The sequence below is a fragment of the Augochlora pura genome, chromosome 1 (genome assembly GCF_028453695.1).
Source record: "Augochlora pura isolate Apur16 chromosome 1, APUR_v2.2.1, whole genome shotgun sequence".
NCBI lineage: Eukaryota > Metazoa > Arthropoda > Insecta > Hymenoptera > Halictidae > Augochlora > Augochlora pura.
Window position 1 is genome coordinate 3,641,129 of NC_135772.1, and position 26,554 is coordinate 3,667,682.

General features: G+C 30.8%; 5 protein-coding genes across 6 annotated transcripts; 1 reads left to right on the forward strand and 4 right to left on the reverse strand.

Moving 5' to 3' along the window:
* Nucleotides 1–55: 55 nt before the first annotated feature.
* On the reverse strand, nucleotides 56–2,093 carry LOC144468982 (uncharacterized). The gene is made up of 2 exons (XM_078178820.1): nucleotides 1,848–2,093; nucleotides 56–1,763 (listed from the first exon to the last, which is right to left on the reverse strand). Exon 2 carries the CDS (start codon nucleotides 1,675–1,677, stop codon nucleotides 364–366), a length of 1,314 nt encoding a protein of 437 aa, XP_078034946.1. The 5' UTR covers nucleotides 1,678–1,763; nucleotides 1,848–2,093; the 3' UTR covers nucleotides 56–363.
* A 158-nt stretch (nucleotides 2,094–2,251) lies between these two features.
* On the reverse strand, nucleotides 2,252–5,531 carry Cpsf2 (cleavage and polyadenylation specificity factor subunit 2). The gene is made up of 11 exons (XM_078196350.1): nucleotides 5,344–5,531; nucleotides 5,066–5,266; nucleotides 4,829–4,988; nucleotides 4,396–4,747; nucleotides 4,008–4,318; nucleotides 3,667–3,926; nucleotides 3,373–3,558; nucleotides 2,937–3,306; nucleotides 2,652–2,846; nucleotides 2,436–2,573; nucleotides 2,252–2,372 (listed from the first exon to the last, which is right to left on the reverse strand). The coding sequence occupies exons 2-11, from the start codon at nucleotides 5,212–5,214 to the stop codon at nucleotides 2,280–2,282; spliced, it is 2,214 nt and encodes a 737-aa protein (XP_078052476.1). The 5' UTR covers nucleotides 5,215–5,266; nucleotides 5,344–5,531; the 3' UTR covers nucleotides 2,252–2,279.
* Nucleotides 5,532–5,949: 418 nt separating this feature from the next.
* Atg14 (autophagy related protein 14) lies at nucleotides 5,950–10,524 on the forward strand. The gene is made up of 10 exons (XM_078181365.1): nucleotides 5,950–6,130; nucleotides 6,211–6,396; nucleotides 6,663–6,768; nucleotides 6,852–6,933; nucleotides 7,006–7,243; nucleotides 7,379–7,563; nucleotides 7,774–7,930; nucleotides 8,037–8,213; nucleotides 8,284–8,413; nucleotides 8,498–10,524. Exons 1-10 carry the CDS (start codon nucleotides 6,054–6,056, stop codon nucleotides 8,660–8,662), a joined length of 1,503 nt encoding a protein of 500 aa, XP_078037491.1. The 5' UTR covers nucleotides 5,950–6,053; the 3' UTR covers nucleotides 8,663–10,524.
* A 432-nt stretch (nucleotides 10,525–10,956) lies between these two features.
* Nucleotides 10,957–21,051, reverse strand: LOC144470388 (protein phosphatase 1B). 2 transcript variants are annotated; one of them, XM_078181566.1, is made up of 6 exons: nucleotides 20,895–21,051; nucleotides 20,303–20,442; nucleotides 19,219–20,140; nucleotides 18,556–18,673; nucleotides 16,176–16,287; nucleotides 10,957–15,894 (listed from the first exon to the last, which is right to left on the reverse strand). In XM_078181566.1, exons 3-6 carry the CDS (start codon nucleotides 20,029–20,031, stop codon nucleotides 15,813–15,815), a joined length of 1,125 nt encoding a protein of 374 aa, XP_078037692.1. In that variant the 5' UTR covers nucleotides 20,032–20,140; nucleotides 20,303–20,442; nucleotides 20,895–21,051; the 3' UTR covers nucleotides 10,957–15,812. The 2 variants fall into 2 exon arrangements, with proteins under 2 accessions (XP_078037692.1, XP_078037610.1); XM_078181484.1 differs by lacking the exon at nucleotides 20,303–20,442.
* Nucleotides 21,052–22,695: 1,644 nt separating this feature from the next.
* On the reverse strand, nucleotides 22,696–24,719 carry Trprs (Tryptophanyl-tRNA synthetase). The gene is made up of 3 exons (XM_078180821.1): nucleotides 24,211–24,719; nucleotides 23,090–24,027; nucleotides 22,696–23,028 (listed from the first exon to the last, which is right to left on the reverse strand). Exons 1-3 carry the CDS (start codon nucleotides 24,335–24,337, stop codon nucleotides 22,861–22,863), a joined length of 1,233 nt encoding a protein of 410 aa, XP_078036947.1. The 5' UTR covers nucleotides 24,338–24,719; the 3' UTR covers nucleotides 22,696–22,860.
* Between the last annotated feature and the right edge of the window lie 1,835 nt (nucleotides 24,720–26,554).

A 26,554-nucleotide genomic window follows, 5' to 3' on the forward strand; every position in this document is an offset into this window, starting at 1 on the left:
TAAAAATACTACCATCAAGTATAAATTCGTTTAATCGTCAAAGCAATTAGGGAAAGGTAGTTTCAAAAATAAAATCTATTATTAGGTTTTATAAAATATTTACATTCATATAGTAATTATAAAGTTATTCAAACAATATATGTTCTGCATTTTAACAATGGCTTTTGTACAATACTGTATGTGTACAACACTTGAACACATATACAATGCTTATAAATAGATCAGACTTTCATACTAAAATTATACATTGTCATTATGTTTGATCTATACAGAGTTAGATAATATTTAATATAATTAACAATTAACGATTTCAATGATGACGCTTAATTATGAAATGGAATCAGTTAAAAAAATTATTTATTATCATGGACTTGATGACAATTTTTTTTCTACTATAAACCTTTTATACATTGGTGAATTTTGTACATCTTCCTTAAACCTCAAGATTGAACTATCTTCTTTACCTGTACCTGAATTATATTTTTCGAAACAATATTTATAACGATTTACTGTAACCAAATCGGTGCTAATATTTCGAACATTAATGTTATCTTTTTTAAATGCTTCATGTGTACTAAATATATAAATAGGACGGCTGTCAGTAATACTTGGATCATATTGTGTCTTTTTAAATATTATAAATGATGCATTTTTTGTAAGGGCATTGTCATTTTGCTGTGTGCAGAACGTGAGAGGCTTTATACTGTAGCGATCGGCCTTCATGCTGTTTTGCTTAAAATTTGCCATTAAATCAACAATGGAGTGATGATACTTTAATACTACATATTCTTCCCATGATAGTGTAATCAGGTACATAACTTTATTATATGTACGATACAAACAATCTGCCTGTATAAGATCCTTTATCACATTTGGATTAATTCCAGAGAAAGGAAAGTTCCATGGGACAACTGTGTATGTAAATTTCCAGTATGGATTATGAGATTTAGATAATTCCATGAAATGATCATTAAAATCATTTGTGATACCAAAATCGTATATTATAAAATTATCTACGCCTATTATATCATGAAAATTTATAAAAGCAGTCATCTCTGATAAATGCATTGGCTTTTTTAATGGTGGTGTTACACATACTCCAAAATTAGTATAATTTGAGTTGTGTAGTGGAGATTTAATTGCTAACATGGGCATGTCATTTAGATTTAGATTAGATTTTGTAAGCAAAGATATTCCTACTGGTCTTTTATTGTTAGTATATGAACAATAAAAATGATATCCATTATAATCTGAATTTTTATAAGCCTTTGTGCCATTTGAATTGTTTTTTATTGGTATGTATCTGAAGCTGCCTAAAACTGGTTTGATTTCATTGTGAAAAAATATTATACATTGCATGTCTTGAATACTACTTAATGATCCGAAACCTATCACTTGCACTTCTTTATTTTTAATGTTATATGCAGAGTAGATATATAAATCATTTTCTAATCTCTGCCACGAGGGAAGAGGCTCGCCAAATTTCATATTGGGTGTACTAAATAATGAAACATTACTTGTACAGTTGGTTTCAACATGTTTCTGATTCGGTTTCCCAAAGAAATTGAAAACTTCTAGCACGTATCTCAACTTATTATACTCATGTCTATAAAATAATAAAGACACTAGACTCACAACTGTAATGATTGCGAGTGTTGTTTGGTAATATTTTCGCATGTTTTCAATATTATTCTAATTCAGCATATATCAATTTATATGTATGTAACTTGTTTTTGGTGTACCTATTACAGATGGATGTAATTCTGAAAAAAATACGTTGTTTATAAAACTAAACGTAACTTTTGTATAAGCATACTTCTTATTATAGATTATTTATTTATAAGTACCTGTAACATGGCGCAAGCAATAATTATTATTCTTCAAGTTGCATGCTGTTAGAAGTAGAACAATCTGGTCACGACTTTATATAACATTTGACAATAAATCGCTAATTTTTTAGCACACTGAATTATCACTTATAGCATTGTATTAGAGTTTTTATATCTCTTTAATAATTACTGTTCGCATATTGCTATTCTTTGTTAAAAAAATAGGTTTTGCTGTTTCATAACCAAAGAGACAGTGTTAGGTTAATTTCCTTACGCGCCAATTTTTAAAAGTGACAAGATTACTTTCAAGATTTACTATTAGTGTATGTACATACGTATATATGTATACACATACCTAAATAAATGCGCCAAATGAGACATACGTATAAGGTGGAAATTATTAATAAGTAAACCATACAAAATACATGTACAAAAATTATAATTATTAATTTATACAATTGCATATTGTTCGTACAATAATTCGCGCACTTTGTAATACTCTTCAGATAAGCAGCCTTCTAAAACTACTTTGCCAGCCTCGTGCTAAAAAAAAATTTAAATCAGACTCTTACTAATACCTTATTATTTATAAAACTATATACCAACCCTTCTCACGGCAATAGAATTATTGCAACACCACAAGACTCCTCCACTGAACTCAGAAGGAATATTACTTTTATTTAAGATTTGCTTAAAGTCAGATAATTTTAACTCGTTTATAAACGTTGTTTGATGTCCAGGTACCTATGCAATACAATATATTTTATTACATTCTGTTTTTTGAAAGAGACACCCAAATGATATAGTTTAATAAATACATACCTCGTTTATTGGTAATGGTTCTAAAGTAAGTATTTTATCATTTTGATCTATTGTATCATCTTGTTGTGTATCAGCAACTGCATCTCGACATACTTGATCTCGAGCAGTTATCATTGCATCGATCCATGCTACCTCTGAATCACCCTTTCCTTTCGAAAAATTTAAGCCACTCACAAGAGCATCAGTCAAACGGACCTAAAACATATTTAAATGAATATACAATGGATATAAGATATCAATACGAAATTTTTGTGTACATAAATGTACTCAATCAAGTTGCATTACTTGATAAATATGTGTTTCCGTTGTTGCATCTAACGTTTCTCCCCTGCCTGGAACGAATACTCGTGCTCCCGCACTTTGTGCTTGCTGAGCTAGAATTTCTGTATCCTTTGGAGCCCCTCGGACGAGGACAACTCTTCGAGGTCTCAACTGTGCTAGGATCTTTTGCAGTGATTCACCATCTGACCTCCCTTCAAAGTCTATGTAGGTGACAGATGCATTAACTGTCATTGTACGGGTAACTTGAATGCATTTGGTGGGAATATCGGTAGCTACCTCAGGATGGTGTGTAGCATCTTCTTGTTTCGTTTCTAGGTTTTCTTTATTATCATCTATTTCTGGCATGGATTCTGCGATTTTATAATCTTCGGGTCTACGATAATTAACAACAATTATTTAAAAATAATCGCTATACCCTAAAATTTCATACAGATATTACCTTATAATTTCTCCATATTCGTCTATCTTGATTTTTTCTTCCACAAATGGAAACATGGGATGTTGCTTCTTACTTTGCTTAAAGAAACCTGGTTTACTTTCTTGTTTTACCAATAGATCATGTTTCCCTCTTCCACTTCCTACTTCTATTTCATCTTCCGATTCGGAGCTAACATCGGCGGTTTCCCTAATAGAAAAATTATTAGAATTACAGTAGAAGAAATTATAGTTACATAAATTTCATAAATGGATTGTAATTCCGCATAAATATATAAAATAGCATAATATTACATACATTTGTTCCTGCTTTAGTTGTTCTTGTTTCAATTTTTCTTTTCTTTGGTATTCCTCTAATTCAAGGCCCTCTAGTCTGATTCTTCTTCTCACCTCCAATGTAATATTTCTGTTGCCTCCTTTTTCAACTAAATCTCTTGCCAGTGTTCCTGGCGAAGTTCTACTAGTTAATATAATACTGTTCTGAGGGTTGCCACACCATTGTAGGAACAATTCTCTTGAGAAACCACATTCCATGTCTGGAGTGCTTGCAAGTACAACCTAAGAAATTTATAAGATTAAAAATTTCCTGTAACTAATACATGTAGAATTATTAACATTCTTAAATTTCTTATCTCTGACCTTTGGACTAGGAACTTGATTTAATTCTGCCATACTGTGACATAGTTGTAAATGCTTGAACTGGAATGGATTATTTCTAGCTCCCTCAAAGCTTCTCATCAATTTATCGCTCATCCATTCAATTTGTGACTTTGCAAATTCCACAACATTATAACTAACATTATTTAACAGAGCCAGTGAATACGCAAGTAAACCAGATTCTTTATTACGCCAGAGTTGATCCAACATATGCGCTAATTCTAATACCCGGCCAGCTGTATCTACACTGACTAAAACATTTCCTCCACCTCGTAGGGTTTGCAAAATATTTGCTGTAAAAAGAAAAAACAAATACTCTAAAATATCAGTAAATACCAAAACAAAAAGAGTTCAATTTCCATTCACATACTCATCAGCTTTTCATCCCTAGTTCTACGCCTAGCTTGCTGATACGTAGCATTAAAAGCATCTGTTATCAATAATGATGGTCTCTGCAATCTCTCTAATTCACAGCCATTCAAGTGTCTTTCTTTTTTGTGATTAAAATCTACAGCATATATTATGTCTTCTTCTCCAATTTTTACAATTTTCCATATAGTCCCTCCGATCATATGACCAGCTGGTAGAGGTGTCAATGTAACTCCATATCCTTTTCCTTTCATTGATATACTTTGATTATATTTTAATTGAACAATTTTATCAAAGGCTGCATCTACATCATCCAATGTAAAAAGATCAAAGTCTTCCATATTGTGACGAGACTGCAATCAGATTGAAATTAGATTATACAATATCATAATTGGATTTTAAGTTGTAATTAATTTCATTTTCTTTGATAATACCTGATACATATCATACATAAACATTTGCCCCATTTTGTACACGGGAATTGTAGCATATATAGGACAATTTAGGCCACATTTTCCAACTAAATATGGTAAAGCACCTAAGTGCAATGGATCTGGGTATGATAGTAGTACTGCATCTATTTGATGTACATGTCTATAAAATTATGGAATAATGTATTGCCGTAAGAAGTATGCAATTGAAAGATAACAGAGTTACAACAATTGATTTACCGTTTCAATTCCTTTATAAATTCTTGGTCAAAATTCTCGTCCCATCCGCAATCGAGTAGGATCCTTAATTCATCAACTTGTAATATATAACACGGGGGAGACTCGTCCATAGCCCCAGAAACGGCGTGAAGTTTTATAATCGACGTCATTGTTTTTAATTTCTCCTACTTATTATTATATACAAAAATAATAAATCAGCATCTAGAATAAAATACATGTAAAATAATGATGGAATCTTTATCGATAAATATTTCATTAGGATGCATCCTTGATCTAACCTAGAGTGCTACGAATGTATTTGTAATTTTTCTTAAAGTGATCCCTTGGCACTTTAAAAAATAAGATATCTAGAACTGCTTAAAACCTGTTCATGCGGACATATTTTCCAAATATTGTAAATATTCGACGACAAATCATCTTAAAATCGTATCCTCTCTAACTTATAAAATCAGTGGTCAATGAACGGTACGATAAGATACTAGCTATTCTCACGGTTTTTCGCGGTAAAAGAATATGCGCGATTTCGCATGAAATTTTATTGTATGCATGTACACATAGATTGTTTCATAATGCGCACACGTATCTAGAAAAACATAAATCGTAAAAGTACGCATCAGAATAAAATAGAACAATTCGGCGTCACGCGTACGCTTCGTGCGAATTCAAAGATAAATGTGACAATTTCCCGCTCTTAATAAATCTTGCGCATTTTTAATCTAACTAAATGTTTAAACTATATTGTATGCGTCATTGTTAAGCGTTTAATCTTCTCACCTACGTCTATACACATTCCTTCAGATTTATATACGCTATCTTTGTTTATTCTCTTATCTTGTCGCGCATAACGCGCTACGGGATTTTTCCGAAACAATTGCTGCCACGGCGCAGCTATGAGATACGTAAGTCAAGATTTAATTTTGTTTTTTCCATAATTCAACAATTACTCGTCGAATTAGAAGGAAAAATTGTGTAAGACGAGATCGCCTATATGTCGCTCTCAACAAATATGAAAGTGAGGATACGCGATAAACACGGTATCGTTAATAGAGAGGCGGGAGAATACAAGTAAATATCAGATCAGCTGATGAGTGACAACAGACAGACGAAGACCCATTGTTCTTGTTCTTGGTTATGGCGACAAGCAGTTCTGATGGGTCCTGTACAGCACCTGCAGATTTCCAGCTTTCGTCTGAGTTGGAAGACACCTCAAGTCGTTTGAGTGTGAACCTATTAATGTGTCCATTGTGCCATAACAATCGTCGAACTTTTCATTGCCGACAATGCATTCAGAATGGAGATTTTATTCATTCGACTTCTGTTTATTCCGAACGGTAAATATCTATTCGCGTTTTACGTGATTAATGCCAGTTTGTTTATGTATATTGCGATCTCTTCTAGTATTCTGTATCGTTTGAACATTTTTCTTGAGTACAAAGTGCGTATCAATCTCCATTTTCACGTGAACGTAAATGATTATTTGACACAAAGATTCACTACCCTGAAAGTCAGTCCCCTGGAATAATGCATTTATAAAATATCGATGTATTAATACTGAACCAATAAGGATCATGTTTTACTCAGACGAATTGTTGGATAGATTTGCAGATAAAGAATTACGGCTCCTACGGTTAAAAGCAGCAAGGGCTCAGTTAGAAGAGAAATGCATGAAAGCTCTTGAGAAACACAAACAACGGGATAAATTGGTATTTCAAAGTTATTTTTACTCGCTGTGTACATAGTAAAAGTTGTATACCGTTATAGTAACCATTACTTTTGATATTTATAGATATGTGATATAAATACCTGTAAAGAAAGAGTAAGGCTTCTTCAATCATTAATAAATGAAACAAAACAGAGTATAAACAGAGGTATAATTTACATTAAATGTATCTATTATCTCTCAGAAATCTTTATACTGATTAAGCTTAAATGATTTGCAGGTAATCAACGCTTAAATGTTCTCAAAGATGTAAACTCTCAGGTAGCACTTAGATTACCCAAACATGAAGAAAGGGTAGAAAGATTGCACAGACATGTTAGTGGTCTGAGGGCAAAACAGGAGAAACAAAAAGAAGCAGTAGATAGAAAAAGGCAACAGTTAAAAAAAGTGATAAGAATTGCTACAAAACAATTGATTCAATATATTTTTCCATTATCAAAAGTTCAACCTAACAGAAGGTAATGAACTTCATAATTTATGCCTAATATCAGTTAAATATATCATTGAAAATTAGATACTTAAGATAACTTCCTTTTATTAAGAATATAATTTCTTATTAGCAAATTTTGAAAGTAAAATATCAATTATTTCAGTTTGTCTAGCAGTGAGGAAGATACTAGTGCAGATATTGTAACTTGTGCATTAGCAGATGCATCTGGAACCACTTATGTTAGAGGTAGATGGATCAATGATACAGAAAATTCTTCAGAAGTTCAACACTGTATAGTTGCCCCCACTTTACCAGGATCTGGCAACTATAGTGCTTATTCTCTATGGGGTATATTATTTTCCATTGCTCAAATGAAATCATAATACGCTGCTCAATTCTGAAATCATCTCTAGTTTCCCAGAAATTTAATTTATTTTACTCTTAAGTTTTCAAGATATATTTTTATAATATTATAAAATTACAATATACAATCAGAGAGTTATAGTTTTTTGGACACTGTGATTTATTAATACTAAAAGATTAATTTAATTAATTTAGTGGCAGCAAACAAAGATGGAGTACCAGGTGCAAATAAGGAAACTGCAATGCACAATCCAGCTTATAATATCAGTGCTGCTTTAACATATGCTATACAATTGGTCAATATTATTGCTTATTACGTTAACGTAAGATTACCATATAAACTTGCTTATGGGTATGTGTATAATGTTTCATTTTCTAGTTAAACTTATTTGAATCCAATCACGTTTATTTATCATTCAGTGATTTATCATTATGCCTCTATGTACAAATATTTTCAGTGAATTTTGTGGAAACGAGATGTCAGATCAAAAATTTGCGAGGAAAGTAGCTAGGCTTAATAGCAATATTTTACATTTATGTTTCACACAAAATACCAATATTACATTTTTACATCCGATGCATACTCTACAAAATTTGATGCACTTGCTCAATACCGAAATCAGTGATCTTGGAAGGTAAATATTGTTTATATATTCTTGAGATTAGTAATTAGTAGTTATTTATCTAGCGACTTTCTGCATGTAGAGTTGGTCCAATGGAAGCAGATTTGAACATTGTAGCACAACTGCACAGTCAATTAGTTCCAGATTTAGAGAATAGTGACGATTCTGCTTCTGATGAAGAGGAAGATGCTATTAATTGGGAGTGGGAAGCTGTAAGCCTTTTTTTTCGATCTGTTGTAAAATAATAGAAAATTTAATAATTTAAGGAACGTGAGCTTCATAGATTGCCTTTTTAGGTTCCCAATGTCGCGTGCCCTGAAATGACTGTACCGATTCCTGGTGCAATGATCAACAACAGTCAACAGTCATCTAGTATGCAAGTGAACCAGAGTGTTGGTTTAGTTACAAGTGCTGCAGCAAGCATAGCCTCCTTTTGGCGTGGGTGGACGACTTATAGATAGACTGTTATTATTAAATTAAAGAAACTTCTTTTTATACAAACTGCAAGTATATATGTAAGATTATATATGTAGCGGATGACACAAACGATTGATAATGCTTTAGAATGTACTGTACATATTACATTTCTGGATTGATTAGTTCACAGAAGACACGCGAATTGATTTGATTCCGCTATTGAAGATTTCGTAAGATCTGACAGCTAGTTTATGTTAAAACATCTCTGTAATATATTCATTTTGTGTTGTTATTTACTTGTAATATAATTCCAATATATTTTATATTACACTCGTGATAAAGATCATAACACTTTGGTACAAATTTTTCAGTGTACAAGCGAACGTTTAACACATGATTATACGCTACAGTTTCATTGTCTACTTATAAATATGATTCGTTAAAAAGAACGTGTACGTGAGTTAAAAACGACTGCCTTTTTTTACGCTCACTGCACTTTGTGTGATTATGTATCCATTAATATGTACATATGTTTGTTCGCATCAACGACCTCATCGCATATACATATTTGTTTAAGTTATGTACTTGAAATTGAACAAAACAGTCAAAGTACTGTGGAACTTTTTGTTTCATTATGTAATCGGACAAGTCAAGTTAAAAGCTTGCTACTTAAAGACGATGTGTGCGTGTGTGTGTGTGGTTTTAAAGAAACGATGTTTTAAAAGTGTTATTATTTTCGTGTAGTTACGACCATACCATGTTTCATGTATATTTTTGATTACATATTATAGGAACTAAGACCTGTTAAAACACTTCATACCTGACAATATACAACATGAATGTAAAAGGAGATTGTATTGTGTTAATCACTTGCGATCATATTCAATTACATTAAGAGTAATATTTACGACATCAAAATGGATTTTGTATTTGAAACGTTGTTAATTCATGTTACATAGATTCGGTAAGAGATACAAGGAATAGTGTGTATGTTACGATTAGTGCACGAATTCATTAATATAATGTACTCGCACCATAAAGATTAGATATTAAAATGAAGTGATACACAATTTCTGAAAATGAAATTTTTCTAATCTCATAGTATGTTCAATTAATTTTACGATAATTTAAATTGTTCGATACTCATTAGATGACATGTCCATTATTTAACCGTAATGCACGCATTATTACTAAAGAAATAACTAATTTCTTGCACTTAGTGAACATGAATCTTTGATTCTATAGAATTATTATGACAATTTACTAACAAATATAATTGTACGTTTTAACTGTGTAATATTTTTTCAATACGCAGCATGGCAAAAAGATGTATGAAGTCAAAAATAATTTCTTATAGTTGTTAAGCATAGAAATACAATGAATCATAAAACTATCGCGTCTATAAATAAGTAAAATTATGTATAATTATATTTCGTTAGGTAATTTTACACGTGTCCGATTTTCGAAAAGTATAGTGTTTTATAAATTCTATTAAACGGACAAAACAATTTTATGGAATGATAATTAAATTATAATACATGATGTTACATATAAATTAAAATTTCTATGGAAAACCAGCACAAATTTGTAAATATTATTTAATAGGTATATTTTGATGCTATTGCCGTTAATTATAACATTTAAGGAAATTCAATAGCACATTAGGTTCAATGTGCTCTAGTTTAACGAGAAACAACAAATCTAGTTCTTAAAATATTATTTGAAGAATCTTTATGAAAGTGTATACAAAATATTTTTAGTTAGAACAATAAGTAATTGTACATATAATTAATGCTATACCATTTATATATCGTATAAAACGGCTATGTTTTATCTAAACAAAGTTTTATTGTGATACCTTGAATAAATTAGCATCTGTTTTTTACCAGCTTATTGCATCTTTTTAATTTAACAATTTGTTACTCGCATGTATTATGTTTTTATTAGTTTTTCTATTATCGATTATAATGTAAAATTATTGGTGAGAAAACAACAAAATGTAATTCATAAATATTTATTGATTAGAAGGGTAATAAAATACAACAATAGCTATATATTCAAAGTAGAAACCTATAATATATTGCTATAGAGAACTTGATCAGATGTTTTACCCTCGCTTAGAAATAAAATGTTTTGTACAATAAATTTTGTTTTTTTCTTTTTGAATGTGATACTATGATGCAGTACAATTTTCAAGATTGTTAAAAAAAAATTAAATATGCTGCAGCATCATTCAATTACCATTCCACATAGTGTCAGTTCATGTAGCACCCCTCGTGTAGTTCTTGTCGGTCGGTATCTCACTTTCATGATTTTTGGCCACTTTATTTATGTTTCACATGTAACAAATTGTATACATGTTCTGTACACTAACTGGCTTGCGATGTCTGTAAGCATATCATCATATAAGTATTTTAATTTTCGTGCTCATATACTTCTACATATAGAATTTACAATACAATACTTGTTATTAAAACACAGTGTTCCTTTCGTTTTAGTATCTCTACAGGACAGAATATTATTTGTACTAAATTGTCATCACAAGGACATAAAAGGAATGTCGACAATCCTAAAATAAAAGTAACATTTTAATACTATGTCCTTAAGCTACTCCATTGCATCCTAATCTAAGTAATGTATTTTAACATTAAGATATGTAGCAAACATTTCATTACTAGACATGTAGAGCGCAATAAGTATTTGTGCCACTGATTGAAAATATAGAATGCATCACATACTTACATCATTTGTATCTGATATATCAATAAAGTTGATTATCTTGAAGTATTAAAAAATATGTGAAAAACTATGAACCAGACACAAATATTGTTGTGCATTTGGTAAACGTGTATTTAATTTTTTCAGCTTATGTTCTAGCCATAAAAGCCCATTCTTTTCCATGATTTTAATAGTCTAAGAGTTCGTCTCTGATACTAAATCTCTTGAATGCTTATATACTAACATTAATCGTCTAAACAATATTAAACACTGCTTATCTAATATTTATTTAATATTATAGGAATACTGTATATTATTCAAGATAGTACACTTATTTCAGAAATTATAAATAAAAAGGTCGAAACAAGAAAAAGTTATATTTTTTCTTATTCTGGATTCAAGGCATGACAATATTTTAGTATAAAATACGTACTCATTTTATTATAGGATTTTAACAATTTTTTCAACTCATGTATATAACTGATGAAAGTACCTGTTCTTATTAATAAGTTGTTTTATGTTCTAATTGTTTATAAAACGCTAATAACATCGTACTATTACATACTGAACCAATAAATCAAAAATGAAAGAAACATGATTAAAATCTTATTGAATCTTACTAGATGAAACAGATAATAAAATATTATATGACATCAAGCATGCTATAATTCAAACTAATTTTTTTTATGTATTATATATCTTAATTGTAACAATGAATTTTGTTTATTTACATACCTAATTCTATGTATATATTATAAAAAAAAAGGTATGTCTCTCAAGGAAAGGAGAAATTTGTTGTTAGATTAATTTCTACATCCAACATGTAAATGTTTAACTATAAAGGATCATTTATTTATACAAAAGATTTGTGTAGGTGTTAAAATTAAAGTGTGTAAAACAAATCTATTTTTTATATGCATTGAGATACACTGAAATGTACATACCAAAATAGTAGACAAACTATTTTAAATTTATATATCTTTTTTGGTAAAATCAATTAAGTATATTTTATATAGTATATATAAATATATTGAGATACTGACAGTTATTCTTCAGATGAGCAATTCCAGAATTCAGCTTTGACTGCAGGAAAGGACATGCTATGAAATTAAAGAAATCAGTTTAGTAACATCACGAAAAGATTAATTGAAAATTTCGAATTTCGATCTGTGTACCGAGAAGGAAATAGTTAAGTATTTCACTTTTAACTATTTTTATCATACGTTACATGTGAGTAACAATCGTTGAAAAAATAATATAAATCAGATATACAAATTAAAAAGAAAAGTGATTGGGTTCGTGTATATATTGTTTACAAAATACTGATTTCTTAAATAAATAATTATTTGAAATACGTTTAGATCATTCTAAAGTTATTATGCAGGCACATTTCATGAGAAATAATTGAATTATTTAACACAAAAGACAAATAAAACACACATAAAACTATGTACAAAAAAAAGAAGAAAAAACTATTTATTCAATTTTATAGATGCGTGTATTTCGTAATTAACTGATAGTCCTATTCTGTACAATATTAGACTTATTTTAAGTACAACATATAAAGTAAAATCATTTGTTCACAAGTTGCTATTTGATAGTTCATATGATTTGGTACGCTTCATAAAAATGATAGTGAGTGCAGAACAGGACTATAAGTATAAAATATTATACTACTGGGTAGTAGCAGAAGCCCATATTAAAAATGCACTTTGGATTTATTATCGTGGCTGCAGTCATAACTACTATTATTATTAATGTTATCATTATACTGTTATTTCTGTTCTTTCTAACTTTTCCAACTATATATATATATATATGTATATGTAAATTATATATTGACAGTAAAACTCGTAAAGTCGTTACAAGAACATAAAAAGTTTCACCTTTCAGTTGAAAGTACACAGGTATTGCTTTCATGATAAACTTATGGCATAGAAATTTTGTAACTTCAACATATTACAGTACCATAAATTTTTAAAAGATAAGATGACATAAATATTATTCAACTATTTTATGGTTTTTGGATTGAGCTAACTTTTACAGGGGAGAAATCTATCTCCAGGTTCTTTTTTCCGTAAGATTTTTATATATTATTTACAGTAATTAAATTTCACTGAGAAAACATGTGTAGAAAGAAATTTGTATGATTGACACCTGAAAAGCAAACGATTTAAGAGTACCGACAAAATATAATACTACTTTTATACACTCCATAGATTGTTAGTAAAAATAGAGGGGGTAACCCTATATATTGGGATTTATTATTTATTTTAATATATTACTTTAAAACGATAATATACATTATCGATTGAACGATAATATATAACGTTAAAACTTTAGTTAATTTTAGGACTTTTGTTTAACCAGGAACGGTAATATTATACTTTGGTATACATATGATAGACTTTTATGTTTGAGGATGGCCTTGATGCATAGTTTCTGCGTGTTACACAAATGGGAAATTTTGGACGGTTACAAAATCAATCATATAAAAAGAAGTGGAGTTAGTAAGTAATTACCTGACAATCTCGTTTCATTAATTGATTAAACCCGTATTCATAGAAATCGCTAACATTCAACTTTGGTATCATACTTTTCAAATTAACACAATACTTACATGTTCTTAATTATAAATAAGGCTGCGACGATTAATAATAACTTTAAGTTCCGGTAATTTTCATTGGTCATCCCTTTTTACATGTAACATAATTTATTGGAGACTATGTTAATAGATTTGCTGGTATGCCATTTTAATTTAATGATAAGCATTCAAACTTTGTAACATTTATTAATTAAATAATTGTACTTCAAATTCTTCTGACGATTGAAATACAAATAAACCAATGCAAAGATACAATTTCTCTAAGAAATTAAAATCAAGGCCTTCCTACCATATTCCTACTGCTTGATTTTAAAAACGATTTAAATAAAATATTGATACACTGTTTTCTCGACACAACTTTTTTTTTATATATATATATATATATGTATATATATACACAGTATTGGTATTCCTAAAACTAGGTGATCAGTTTTCCTACTCTTCTCGTATATATGAAAAAATTTCAAACCCTTCAAAATGTAGAATAAACAGTTGTATGACTGTTTCCAAAACGTATTAACAAAGAAAGAGGATGAAAAACTGATCGACGAAGTGAATATTCTGAGCGCAAGTTCTCTAGAGCTACAAAAATATATAATTATATATAGTAATATTATGCATTTTTTTTATCAACATTGCAAGAGGATACGATATAAATATTCTACTAAGTGTTAATGAAAATCTAGATCTGTGAAATAATTTGTACTTATAAAAAAGTAGCGTTATCTTGTACATAAATTATCATACAAGAATATTAAAAAGCGTATTTGTTTTTTTTTTCATTTTACAGATTTCGTACAAATCATGAGAAGTATAAAAACCTTAAGTAATTCGAGTGTTTCGAACTTAACACATTGAAACTTCTTCGAATATGTAATTTACTGCAATGAACAAACACAGTTTGAATGAATTTCTCACATTATCTAGTTTTCCATAGAGTATATCTACACTCATCCCCAGTAGAATACCTCTAAATCCTCTGCTTATAATAACTGTAATATAAACATTTTTCACTCCTTGGATGAAGAATTTATAAAATCCAACAATAGACTGTAATAATTGTGAAAATTACCAATGCCAATAGTAATTGGAACCATCTGCAGGATGTACTTATAAATTCACTTTTTGGACTCTTTAAAATTATGCAATAAAGTATATTGAGTGATGTTTCTCAACATGTTTTAAGTGTTATAAAATATTAATATTTTTTCCACTTATCTGCTTTATAATACCCTTTTGGAAGAAATAGAAAACGAAGACTTCCTTTACCTATAGATAATTCTAATCATTTGTATGTTACTTGTACTGTAAACTAAATGTCTTAATTGATAATAACAAACGAATGCTTCGTAATAATTATTATTATTAAGTATTATAAAAGTGTTTACTATAATATTTTTGTTTAAACTCTTTCACTGTCTCTTGATTTCATCAAGCAACCCTGCAATTCAAGACGTTCTTCCTGCATGATATAAATTTCTCTTTCCGTAATAAATAATCGCAAATATAAAAATTAATATTTCGTGATTCTTTTTATATCAAACATACTAAACAAATCAAAAACTTTGAAAGTCAACCATGTACATGTTCTTTTTTTTTTTCTTTTCTGACTGGGTAAATGTATAATATTTCACGATCTTTAGATGTATTGTTAAACTCTAATTTATTTTCGCCAACAAGAACGTACTGCAAGAATTTACCATCTGCACATAATCAACGGCAGATATATTTTAGATAAGACTTAGTTCGTAATATACCAGTGTACTTTTCTTACAATTTTAAAACGAATTTCTTTACATCAGAAGGGGTCGTTAAAATAAAGATATTTCTGTCAGCATCTGCATCGTTATGATTATGGAACATGTCTAATTCTAGGAAAATTCGAATGCAAGATTTCCACTATGCGCTCGACTGGGACATACTTCTCGAAACACTTGTTCTATGAAAGCTACCCTGAAAAGAAATAAATATAAAAATCGTTATTATTAAAATGTACATGTTTGAAACATTTCGAACTACTTCGAACAACGTATTTTACATAAGGTCGAGTTTTGAAAAAAAAGACATCATTTTCGTGAGGAATATTCAGTTTTGGAAGAATGCCAGATATGATTATAGAATCGAATGTCTTTTAAGATTAAAGGTACCAACCTTAATATAATTATAGTAACTAAAATAAGAATTTTTTTATGCTATTCTCGAACGAAGAAATAATAATTTATGGGTGCACTTACATTGCTAAGATACCACCACCAGGAGGCAGATTGGGAAACTCTATATCCCCAAGAAGTTGTAGTAATTTCACAAAATCGAAATCATTCTCATCTTCCTGTGCAGTAACTATTTCTAAAAAAAAGTAATAAAACGGGTTATTAATTGTACAATCAATAATAAGCATTTACAATTGAAAATATTAAATATACATCATGATTAAGTGCACTGTGCATCTATTATCACATATGTGCTGTACATTTAAGTATTCTAATGAATGCTGTCCATTAACTTTTATCAGTATTGTCAAAGAAATCGAATAAGTTTGATGATACTTATAACAATTAATAATTTTCATAAATAAGGAATACGAGATACTACTTTCGTTTCTTAAAAAAAAATGAACATACAATAAAATAAATATATAAAAGCATGCATCTACTTAGGACTGGAATAGTTAGCTTTGAATACATTTCTTATGGAAAACCTGAAAGATGAAATCCGGTCTTAAGTAGATACATTTTCGTTTATATGTATTCATAGTTACATTTGTAATCTCTTCTAAAACTTATCCACCTCTGGAATTGTAATATACTAATAAGAAAACTAGGCATTTAGAGAACAGTAAACTTTGTTGGAATGTTCCTCCATAAGAAATGTGTTATTAATATTAAAATACTGATGCAATAAGTATGAACATCTGTGTACCTTTGTGGGAAAACATTAACCTACCTGTAACATTGCTTACGTGTTTAGAAAGAGGAACAAACAACTTTTTAATCAAAACTTTACTTACAATAACGTTTTTCAAAATATCAACTCCAAGGGTGGAATGCATTTTTAAGTAAGAATAATTCTAGGCATTAAAACCGTTTAATTAAGGAAGAAAACAATTAGTACAATTCAATAACAAGGAAAACTAATACTAAATATAAATAACCATTAATATATTTATAACTTCATATCAACCTAATATCGTAAATTAGAGATATAATTGCCACTACTTTAGTGTGATAATATAATGTCTATGTTGATAGCATATTTTTGGAATAGTACTCAAAAAATGTACATAACAGATACTTTCATTATATCTTAATCAACATTGAAAACATATTAAATATATTTTGTAGTTTTACAAGTATTTCAAATACATTGAACATTCCACTAAAATATACTATACACTTTTTACAATATTCTTTTGAAGAACTTCTTTTGTTTTGTACTTCTGTATATGGTATTGTTATTTAAAAACAGTTAGAATACAGTAAAATACAGTTGTACAAGTAAACGATTGAATACTGTGGAAATTAATGTTATCTATCACGTGTAAAATATTTACGAAGGGCGATATGTTTAAACAATACACAGTATATAAGTGATAAGACTGAAGAAAGACAAATAATGGAAGATTTACTGAATGAAGTTACATGATAATAAATTGCAAATTTGGTAATAGTTGCTTGCTACTTACTAACAGTATGCAATTGGAAGATATGGTGTACTGTTTGCAGAGTACTTTTATATTGCACAAATATGATTAATCACAAGGTGAAATATCGAAAACTGGAATTTACCAATTATTTAGATGGTGTTACATATAGCTTTTATAATTACTTATGAATATTTCACTTTCGTTTAATATTTTACCCGAAAAATGTACAAACAGTGATTCGTCATTAATAAAAAATTAATATAACGCAACATTATAGTTATATCTTTAAATGTACACGTCATATATGTATAATAAGAAAATACATTCATTGAACAAGAATAAATTTTTAACGTTTCTTAATAGAAACACACATATAAATACCTTCTAAGAGGTGTGTATAAGGTACGAAAATTATGTGGCACTTAATTACAACAGATGTTTAAAATCTGAGAAATATTTGTTTACTAAAAATATATTATATAATATATACTGTATATATTTCAATTGATTCATATATGGTAATGACTAGTAAAATATTTTTTTCAAATAATACATATTTGAATTATATGGAACAGTCTATCGTAAACGGCATTAAAATATAAACGTGGTAAACTTCAATACTGTGTGTTCGATTGTATATTAGCATTTGTCTACTTTACTATATGTTAAATCTACTTTACTTTAGATTTGTACATTTTTTATATGGAATAAGGTACTTAAATAGCTCTGAAAAAAAAGTGTGTAAATATTTGTTCACTAATTTATGAGGAACACAGATCTACTTCGTTTGTACTCTAGTTATGCCACTATAAAGATTGTATTTGATTGTACTAAAATTTCCTTACTGAACGATGTGCAGTTATTTGTTTAAGGGTTGTCAGAATGTCAAGTTCGTGTATGATACTGTGATCTTGTATTAATGCAACAGCAGAAAGAATATAATTGTCGTGAATATGGAAATGATAATGAACCTTTAATGCTCCTTTCAACGGCCGTTTCCAACTCGGTTTCCTTTATCTGTGCTTCTAGGCTTGGCTTTGGTGCAGCAGGAAACGTTACCAAAACTATGCTCATGTTATCTCTGCTACCCTACACAAAAAGCAAACAAAATTATTTGTAATAAACGGATCTGCAAGAAATGCAATTCTATTTTTTGTAACATTAGAGTGCATACTATTCTTTTATTAATTTTAAAAAATTCACTCATCATTAAATGTACAGAAGCTAATAAGATACAAATATTGCATTTTATTCTTCAATAAGCGAAGGAAACTGTAAATATACTAAAAGCATGATGCACAAGTTTAATAACATAAACAGTAGGATGTTATTTGAAGGTTGAAATGTAATAACACACATTTCATTATGATAATAATAATATAGGCTGAAAAAGTAACACAAGAGTCATGAAATATGGAGAACAAATAAATGAATGTATCACTGTTTATAAACATTGCATAAGCTTGCAAATCAGTAATATCTGTAGGGAGATCCTATTTTTTTGAAAGAATTACCCTGAATGTTATAAATATGTAAATAATGCAGTAACATAAATAATTAAAGCAGCACACTTTTGAAACTAATGCTAATAAAACTTATTATAAGATGCATTATAAATCTGTAGGTATCATTACCTTATAAAGACAGGTATCTGTAACCTGGTTCGTAACTGCTTCTAAATCATCTGTAAGCAGCAGCCTCGAATGTATAAAATTACATAGTTCTTCGTTGTCCATTACATCCCAAATACCATCACATGCTAAAACTAGAAATTCATCGTGTTCATCGTCTCTATCTAGCATAAATATTTCTGGTTCTGGAGACACTAACTGTTCACAGGGGCCCCGATCTTTTAAATTTTTGTACTCATAATCTCCCAATGCTCTAGAAACAGCTAAAGCTCCATTAACTCTCTGTATCATGACACTACCACCAGCATTCTGAATTCTTTCTTTTTCAGCTGGCAGAACAGGTTTATGGTCTCGTGTTGTGAATACAGGACCACCTGCTCTACAGAGTACAGCTCTAGAATCGCCGCAATTTGCGATATATATATTTCTGGGAGATATAAATGCACAGACAGCTGTAGAACCAGATTTATCTGTGCCAGAACTCATTTCTGGTAAGTCTCTCATTGCTCTGTCAAATCTGAGAAAGCCCGAGTGAATTCCATTGATAACATCTTCTGCTTTAAACTCTTCTGTTTGTATTATACATTCTAATAAGTGTTCTGCACTATGAGCAGATACTAAAGCCCCCGCATGACCATCAAACACTGCAAAATAGCTCCAATCTGACAGACCACCATTTAAGCCAGTTATTGCTCTATGAGCATCCTCCATCTCTGTTCTCCATCCTTGCATGCTAGAAACACCATAGCGTAATCCATTGCTCTCGCCATGCTCATTATATTTTTCTGTCTTCGGAGTATCCAAAAGTGCCCCCATAGTATTTACTAAATATATATTGCGTCAACTCGATCAATTTGATTCCTTGGGTATTATTTGACCAGCATCTTTTAACTGATCATTCGAGTAACGCTTTCTTAAGTTTTACCTGAAATTGCAAAGAAAAAAAAATCAGCTATTGATGCAGAGAACGTTTCATTCTTCCATTAATAAATCAATTTTTATCAATGTATTCTGTGTGACTAAATTAACAAAATATACACTGTTTGCAAAAATGTAGCAAATGTAAATATCACTGGTCCATTCCTACCTCGTGTCACAGTAACCACACGACTGTTTTTATAATGGTTTTTTAATACAGCATCAAACAACTTATGTTTATATAACATTTTTTCTTACTTAGCCCACAGAACACACTGACAATGTTTGACCGCTAAAACCTGGAACACCCTGTATGTACATATAAATACAAGTCAGAGTCATATCACGTTCATTGTATATGTTACGACATAACTTATAATTTACTTCCCGATTGTTGCGAGCAGAGACCTCGCGGAAAAGTCGGTTTGCGTTATAGTTATAATTTTTGTTTGAATAAGGGGAAAAAAAGACAAATGGAACATAACATCGCTCTAATGCCGAGCGTAACGTACAATGTAATCTGGAACTGCGAATATTTTGAACGGTGCACAGATAACGTTCGCGTAAATAGAGATACTCGAACAACATGCGGTCACGTTTATTATGAAATTATAATTGAAACTCCGCCGACGTTGCGAATTAGTGGGTTTCAGGGGAAAAAAATCAGCTGTATCAAATTCTAATGGAAAACTCTATTTGGCAGTGCCAAATTTCGCGACTAAAATAGTTTATACCTCAGGCTACATGTTCACGAAACTTACGTAGGGAGATCGTGACCAAATATCATCGTTACTTCAGGAAAGTATATATGTGTAGAGCGTGGTATTGCTAATAGACTTGTTTCATACCACTATCACCATGTTCCTTTGCTAGGCTCAACACACAGAACCAACGAAATCGACTTGCATGAATGGCGGATATACACTAGGTGATTTTCTGCGCATGCGTTGGTTATTAATAGCATTGCTTCATGGCGTCATAATCCACCAATCAGAAGGCTGCGATTTCCGCTCAAGACTGGGCAATCATATAGGGTGTCCTAAAATATTTGTTTATCTTTGTTGAGATAAAGGGAGGGGTTCTATGGGAAATTTGAAAAATCTTCATGTGTTTCGAATTTTCAAAATTTTTTTCTATTGTCCCCTCATATCTCAACTAATTCAATTAACAATTAGATCACTCATTTATCTAGATTAATTTCAAAACGAGTTCTATTAGAATTGACACGCCATATAATAGAATTTTGAAAATTAAAAAGAAGAGAGAATTTTCTTTAATGATTTCAAATTCTAATAAAAGTGTTTTTGAAATTAATGTTTGAGGCAAAAATTTTTTTTATTCTCTTACTCGTAATAAAAAACTGTGAGATTCTATTTTTAAAATGAGATTTCTAGTCCAAATAAAATATTTTAAGCCAATTTCAGGAATTGAAAAATTCTTATTCAATATATCTGTGTATACAAGTTTTCAGATTTCCCATAAGACCATGCTCCTCCATTTTGATAAGATGGACGATCACTCTGGGACACCCTATATATGTATAGAATTCTGAGGTAAAATTAACTCACGCGCGATACTGGAATTAACTCTTACGAACAACTATATAAACAAAAACACGAAGTTTTTGTCGATGATAATTCAAACTGTGGAAGATTATTGCCTTTATCAGTATTGTTACAGTCAGCAAATTCAAGAAATTTGAATTATGCTGCACGCGTTCAAAATCGATTTGAACGAATTCTCGATCTATTTGAACATAGCTTCGAACTGTGATACAGAAAGTTAACGTATTTTTAATCAATTTTAATATTTAAATCAATTAGAAGTAGGAAATATTTAATATTTATAGCTAATTGATCGATGGAGACAGCCGAAACTTTTGTCAATTATTTTTTCTTTAATTAATCAATAGAACGAAGAACTTGAATCGATTGATGCTTAACTCCGAAATGTATGTAATGTAACTTTTGATAACAGTCCATATATAAAACTTATCATTCTTTCAGAAATGATTACATTTTGATAAGTATTATTTTTTTTATGTAATCATAATTCATCGAGCAAATATTACTTGAGGTTATTACTTATTTATAAGAAGTATTTCGACTATATAGTATTAATGAACTGATGATTGTAAATTTTATATAGGTTTAGATTTTTGAGTAATAGAAGAGAAGTATAGTAATCGCAATTTATATTTCTCAACGTGAACAAATTTATATAATCAATAAATAAAATAATAAGTACTTTATTGCTCTTACAATATGTTGTAATACTTTGAAATAACTTCGTTGTATGACTAACACCACTGATAGAACTCCATCAACTTATATTGTTTTAATATTAAGTACAATACAGGAGGAATATTAATAACAAGCAATATATTTTAGTTACAAGATAACTGATGTAGGCAGTTATTATTTTTATACAAGTATAGAAAAATAGAGAGTATTTGCATTAGAAACTGATAAATAATATTATGTAATGAGTTTAAATTAATTTTAATTTAGGATTGTATTTCTACATAAATAAAAGGGGATATAGACATAAATATCAAATATGTAGTTTAGAAAAGCAGTTTAATCTATCACCATGATACTTTAAAAAATAATTCTTTTTGTTCGAACAATTATTCATATACTTTTTAAATAAATAAACTTAAATAAATTCATGGAAAAGGAGTTTCTGTGAATGTGTGCTTTATGTACATAAGAAATCTTTGTGCAATTATTTCGAATTCGTTACAAAACCAAGATCTCTGGGAACCATGTATGTTCTTACTATAGCATCTGTTAGTTTACTTCTAGCGGCTTGATGTTCAGCTACTAAAGATTGCAAGATATTGATTAGCTCTTTCTTAAGTTCTCCAGTCAAAATTTCTCCACTAGTGTAACCCTGGAAATTGAATTAGAATTAAGTAAAAAATTGCTAGTTTACTTAAATATTTTGCACTTACTTTCCTAAGTTGTTCTAATTTCTCATCATCCTCCAGGAAAAATCTCAACCATTGATAAGATATATCAACATCACAATTGCCTCCTAATTGTCTATGTTCTTCAACAGTAGCCTGCCCACCTGAGAACGCGTGTTTATTAACTTTGTTCTTTATTTGCTTTGGCGTGTCTGTCAAGAATATTGCACTATTGTCACTACTGGCAGACATTTTTGTTTTAGACCCTTGTAAAGCTGGGAAGAACACAGAATGTAATAAAGCAGGTTTTGGATAGCCAATCTTGGGTGCAGCATCCCTTGTCATTCGGAAATAAGGATCCTGATCAATAGCACATGGGATTAAGCAATGGACTTTTGCAGTTTTGAAGATGAAGGGAAATGTGCTGGAAATTGCTGGGGCAGCTTGGGTAGGTGGGAATGCTATCTTTGCTATGGGATCACTATCACCAAATCCAAAGATACCCTTTACTTGATTAAATGTAACACCCTTTTGAATTCTAATCATATTTTGATAGAAAGCTGGATTATTTCCAATGTGTTCTAGATTAGAAAAAATGAACGTTTTGTCTGGTTTAAAACCAAGGGCTATGATGTCTTTTGCATTGGAATAAGAAAGTTTAATAGCATCCTCTATCTTTAGATTCTTCCATATGGCCTTTTCATCATCACTCAATTGTATGATTAATGGTATATTAAACGCATCCTGTAACCACTTGCAAAACATAAATGGTACTAGATGTCCTAAATGCATAGAGTCTGTACTAGGTCCTCTGCCAGTATAAAGATAAAATGGTTTTCCTTGTTCATATAGATTTAAGATGGTATGCATGTCTCTGTGAGAGAAGAATATTCCTCTCCTCAGGAAATGATGTGGCTTTTGGCCAGTGATCTTCTCAAATCTAGCTAGTAGCTCCTCATCGATTTTCGTGCTTCCAAACCTTTCTACAAGAAGAAAAATCCCATAAGGTAACTATAAACTATGACACAAATGCTATTAAATATAAGCTTTTTCCAGAAAGGAAAATCTCAGGCATTATTAATAAATGATAGTTGTTTTTGTTGCAGTAATCAGAACGACAATTGTTTAGGATATACACGATAGAATATAAACTTCGTGAAACTCACTAATTAGTTTATCATAGTCAATTCCACTATCGTTTTTGGATTCAACATCCCAGGGTGTAACGATATCCTCGTCATCTGTAGTCCCGTTTATGGTTAATCTGTCGATATCTACATTTCCCTCTGTCATATTTCTTGCTCCTTAATCTTCCTCGTACTTTTAAACACGGTTAAATAATTACTTCCACGAGAAACATACGTCATATGCTATATAGGCTTCACTATGAGGTTAGCTAGGTTAGGTCGGTCTGTAATTCCGGCACGATTGTATCCTGCGCGCGCATTTGCACCTTCCACACAGGATTTTTATTTGAATGACACATTCTTTATGAACACATCATCGCGGGAAAGCATGTTTTATGTGTGAACCGTCATCATTTGTCTTCTAATGCCATGTCACATTGCTAATACTAAAGGTAGTGTCATCAGTCTGCCTAATAAGTATCTGTCAAATTATCTAATGTAATTACATACATTAGTAATAATCTCATGGCGGTTTATTTGAAATTTGATATTCGTTGCAGGAAAAGAAGGCTTTCCGTTCTAGCTTTGTTATTTGAGTCATCACCATTAAGGTTAAGTAGCAGTTCATGACTTGAACATTGCGTTATTTGCATCTTGTAAATATGTTACGTCGTATGCATGTTAGATAAACATTTGCAGGAAGTTGTTACATATGTTTTAAAAAAGCGTACGCGTAGTCACGGTTTAAGCTGTGTTCAATATACATACATGCATACATATTATCATAGATAAGGTACGAGTAGAGACTGATCAACGTCCTCTACGCGTGAGCAACAGGCAGCTAATATTTTATTTATTAAAGTGTAGTGGAAAGTAAAGGGAGAATAAAAGCTAAATTCATTTTATTAATGTTCTTCGAGAGCACAAATCAATATTGTCATGCTAATTGTTTACAGTAAGAATGGAGTATACAAGATACTTTATTAGATTAGTAAGAATTAGGTGTAGAACATACTTGATTCGAGCTATAATGCTTGATAAATGTGTCGGTAAGAGGGCAGCTTTCAAATCCTTGGTAATTAATCTAGGAACATAATTCATTAGCTGTTAAATACAGCGTAATAATTAATCATTTAATAAAACAGCGACACATGACGCTAAAGTTAACAATTTCGAGCTAGTACAGTCTTCAGTCGAGTCGTGGTGATTTCTTAAAACCGAATTGCATTTTGTGTTCTTTACTGCATATTTCTATTAAGAACCATATTGCAGTAAAAACAATCTAATTCGTTTTCAATATCAGTTTCAAAAGAAAGAGGCCTCAGATTCTATATTCACCAAAAAAGGAACATTATCACTTCGTTGAAAACTAAAATTCGTTTTACAGCTGCGAGAACCGCTCGCCGGAGAGTGATCAAATATTCATTCGTCGTACTATCCGAAGAGGAAGCGGATGATTATTATGAAAGTAATAAAGCTGACGTGTTCGCGAGTAGAATAACCCGAATTTCTCGATTTCATTTCATTTCGTCTCATCCACCGGCAAATAGAATGATTGGGCCCGCGCAGCCGGTGAATACAAATCGGAATACGTTTCGGTTATTTGCGAACTACATGCACGTCTATCTGTTTACATGTATAATGCCAGCGACCATACGCGCGCAGAAACGCGAACGTCCGACAACTCTGCTCTTCTAATTCGTTTAAACATTTTACATCAGCTCGATGGTATTAAAAACATTAGTGGAATCCAGTATGCAGTATATTGCACTCTAGGTTGCTTTCCACACAAATTTTTGTTTGCTTGTTTAATCTTCTTATAGTTTCTTTGATATGTTTATTTATTTGTAATAATGACCATTATCCTCTTTTCAGTCGTTACATTCTAAGCAACGAAGAGGACTTGGAAACTGTATGGAAGAGCAATAGAAATGAAGAAAACTGAACGAATCAAGCTGGAAGATATGAGCGAAGAAATGTGGTTTGTTTGATAGTTGCCACCAGTAAAAGAACAGTCAAAAACTAGCGTCACCGGTATATGGTCGACTCAGCAGTCAACGTGTTAGATGAGAATGAAAATTCGTGCGCAGTGTAACCACATAAAGATCACAGGTCTAATTACCAGCGGCCGCGCGGCACGAGTCGCTTACGCTGAAAGCAAGTCGAGCACGAGAGCATGAATCACAATCGTCCCTGTTACGCCGGACAGCCTTTTGGCTTGCTTATCGCCGCTCGTAAAGAATGGAAAATCGACGATAAGATACGCGATTCGGGAGATTTGGGGCGCGCGCGCGAGCCGCCCACGCGTTCCGCGTGAATCGTCGCGAGGGGACGCGAGATGATCGCTGATTTATGGTGCATTGTGTTCTCAAACTCGCTGGTT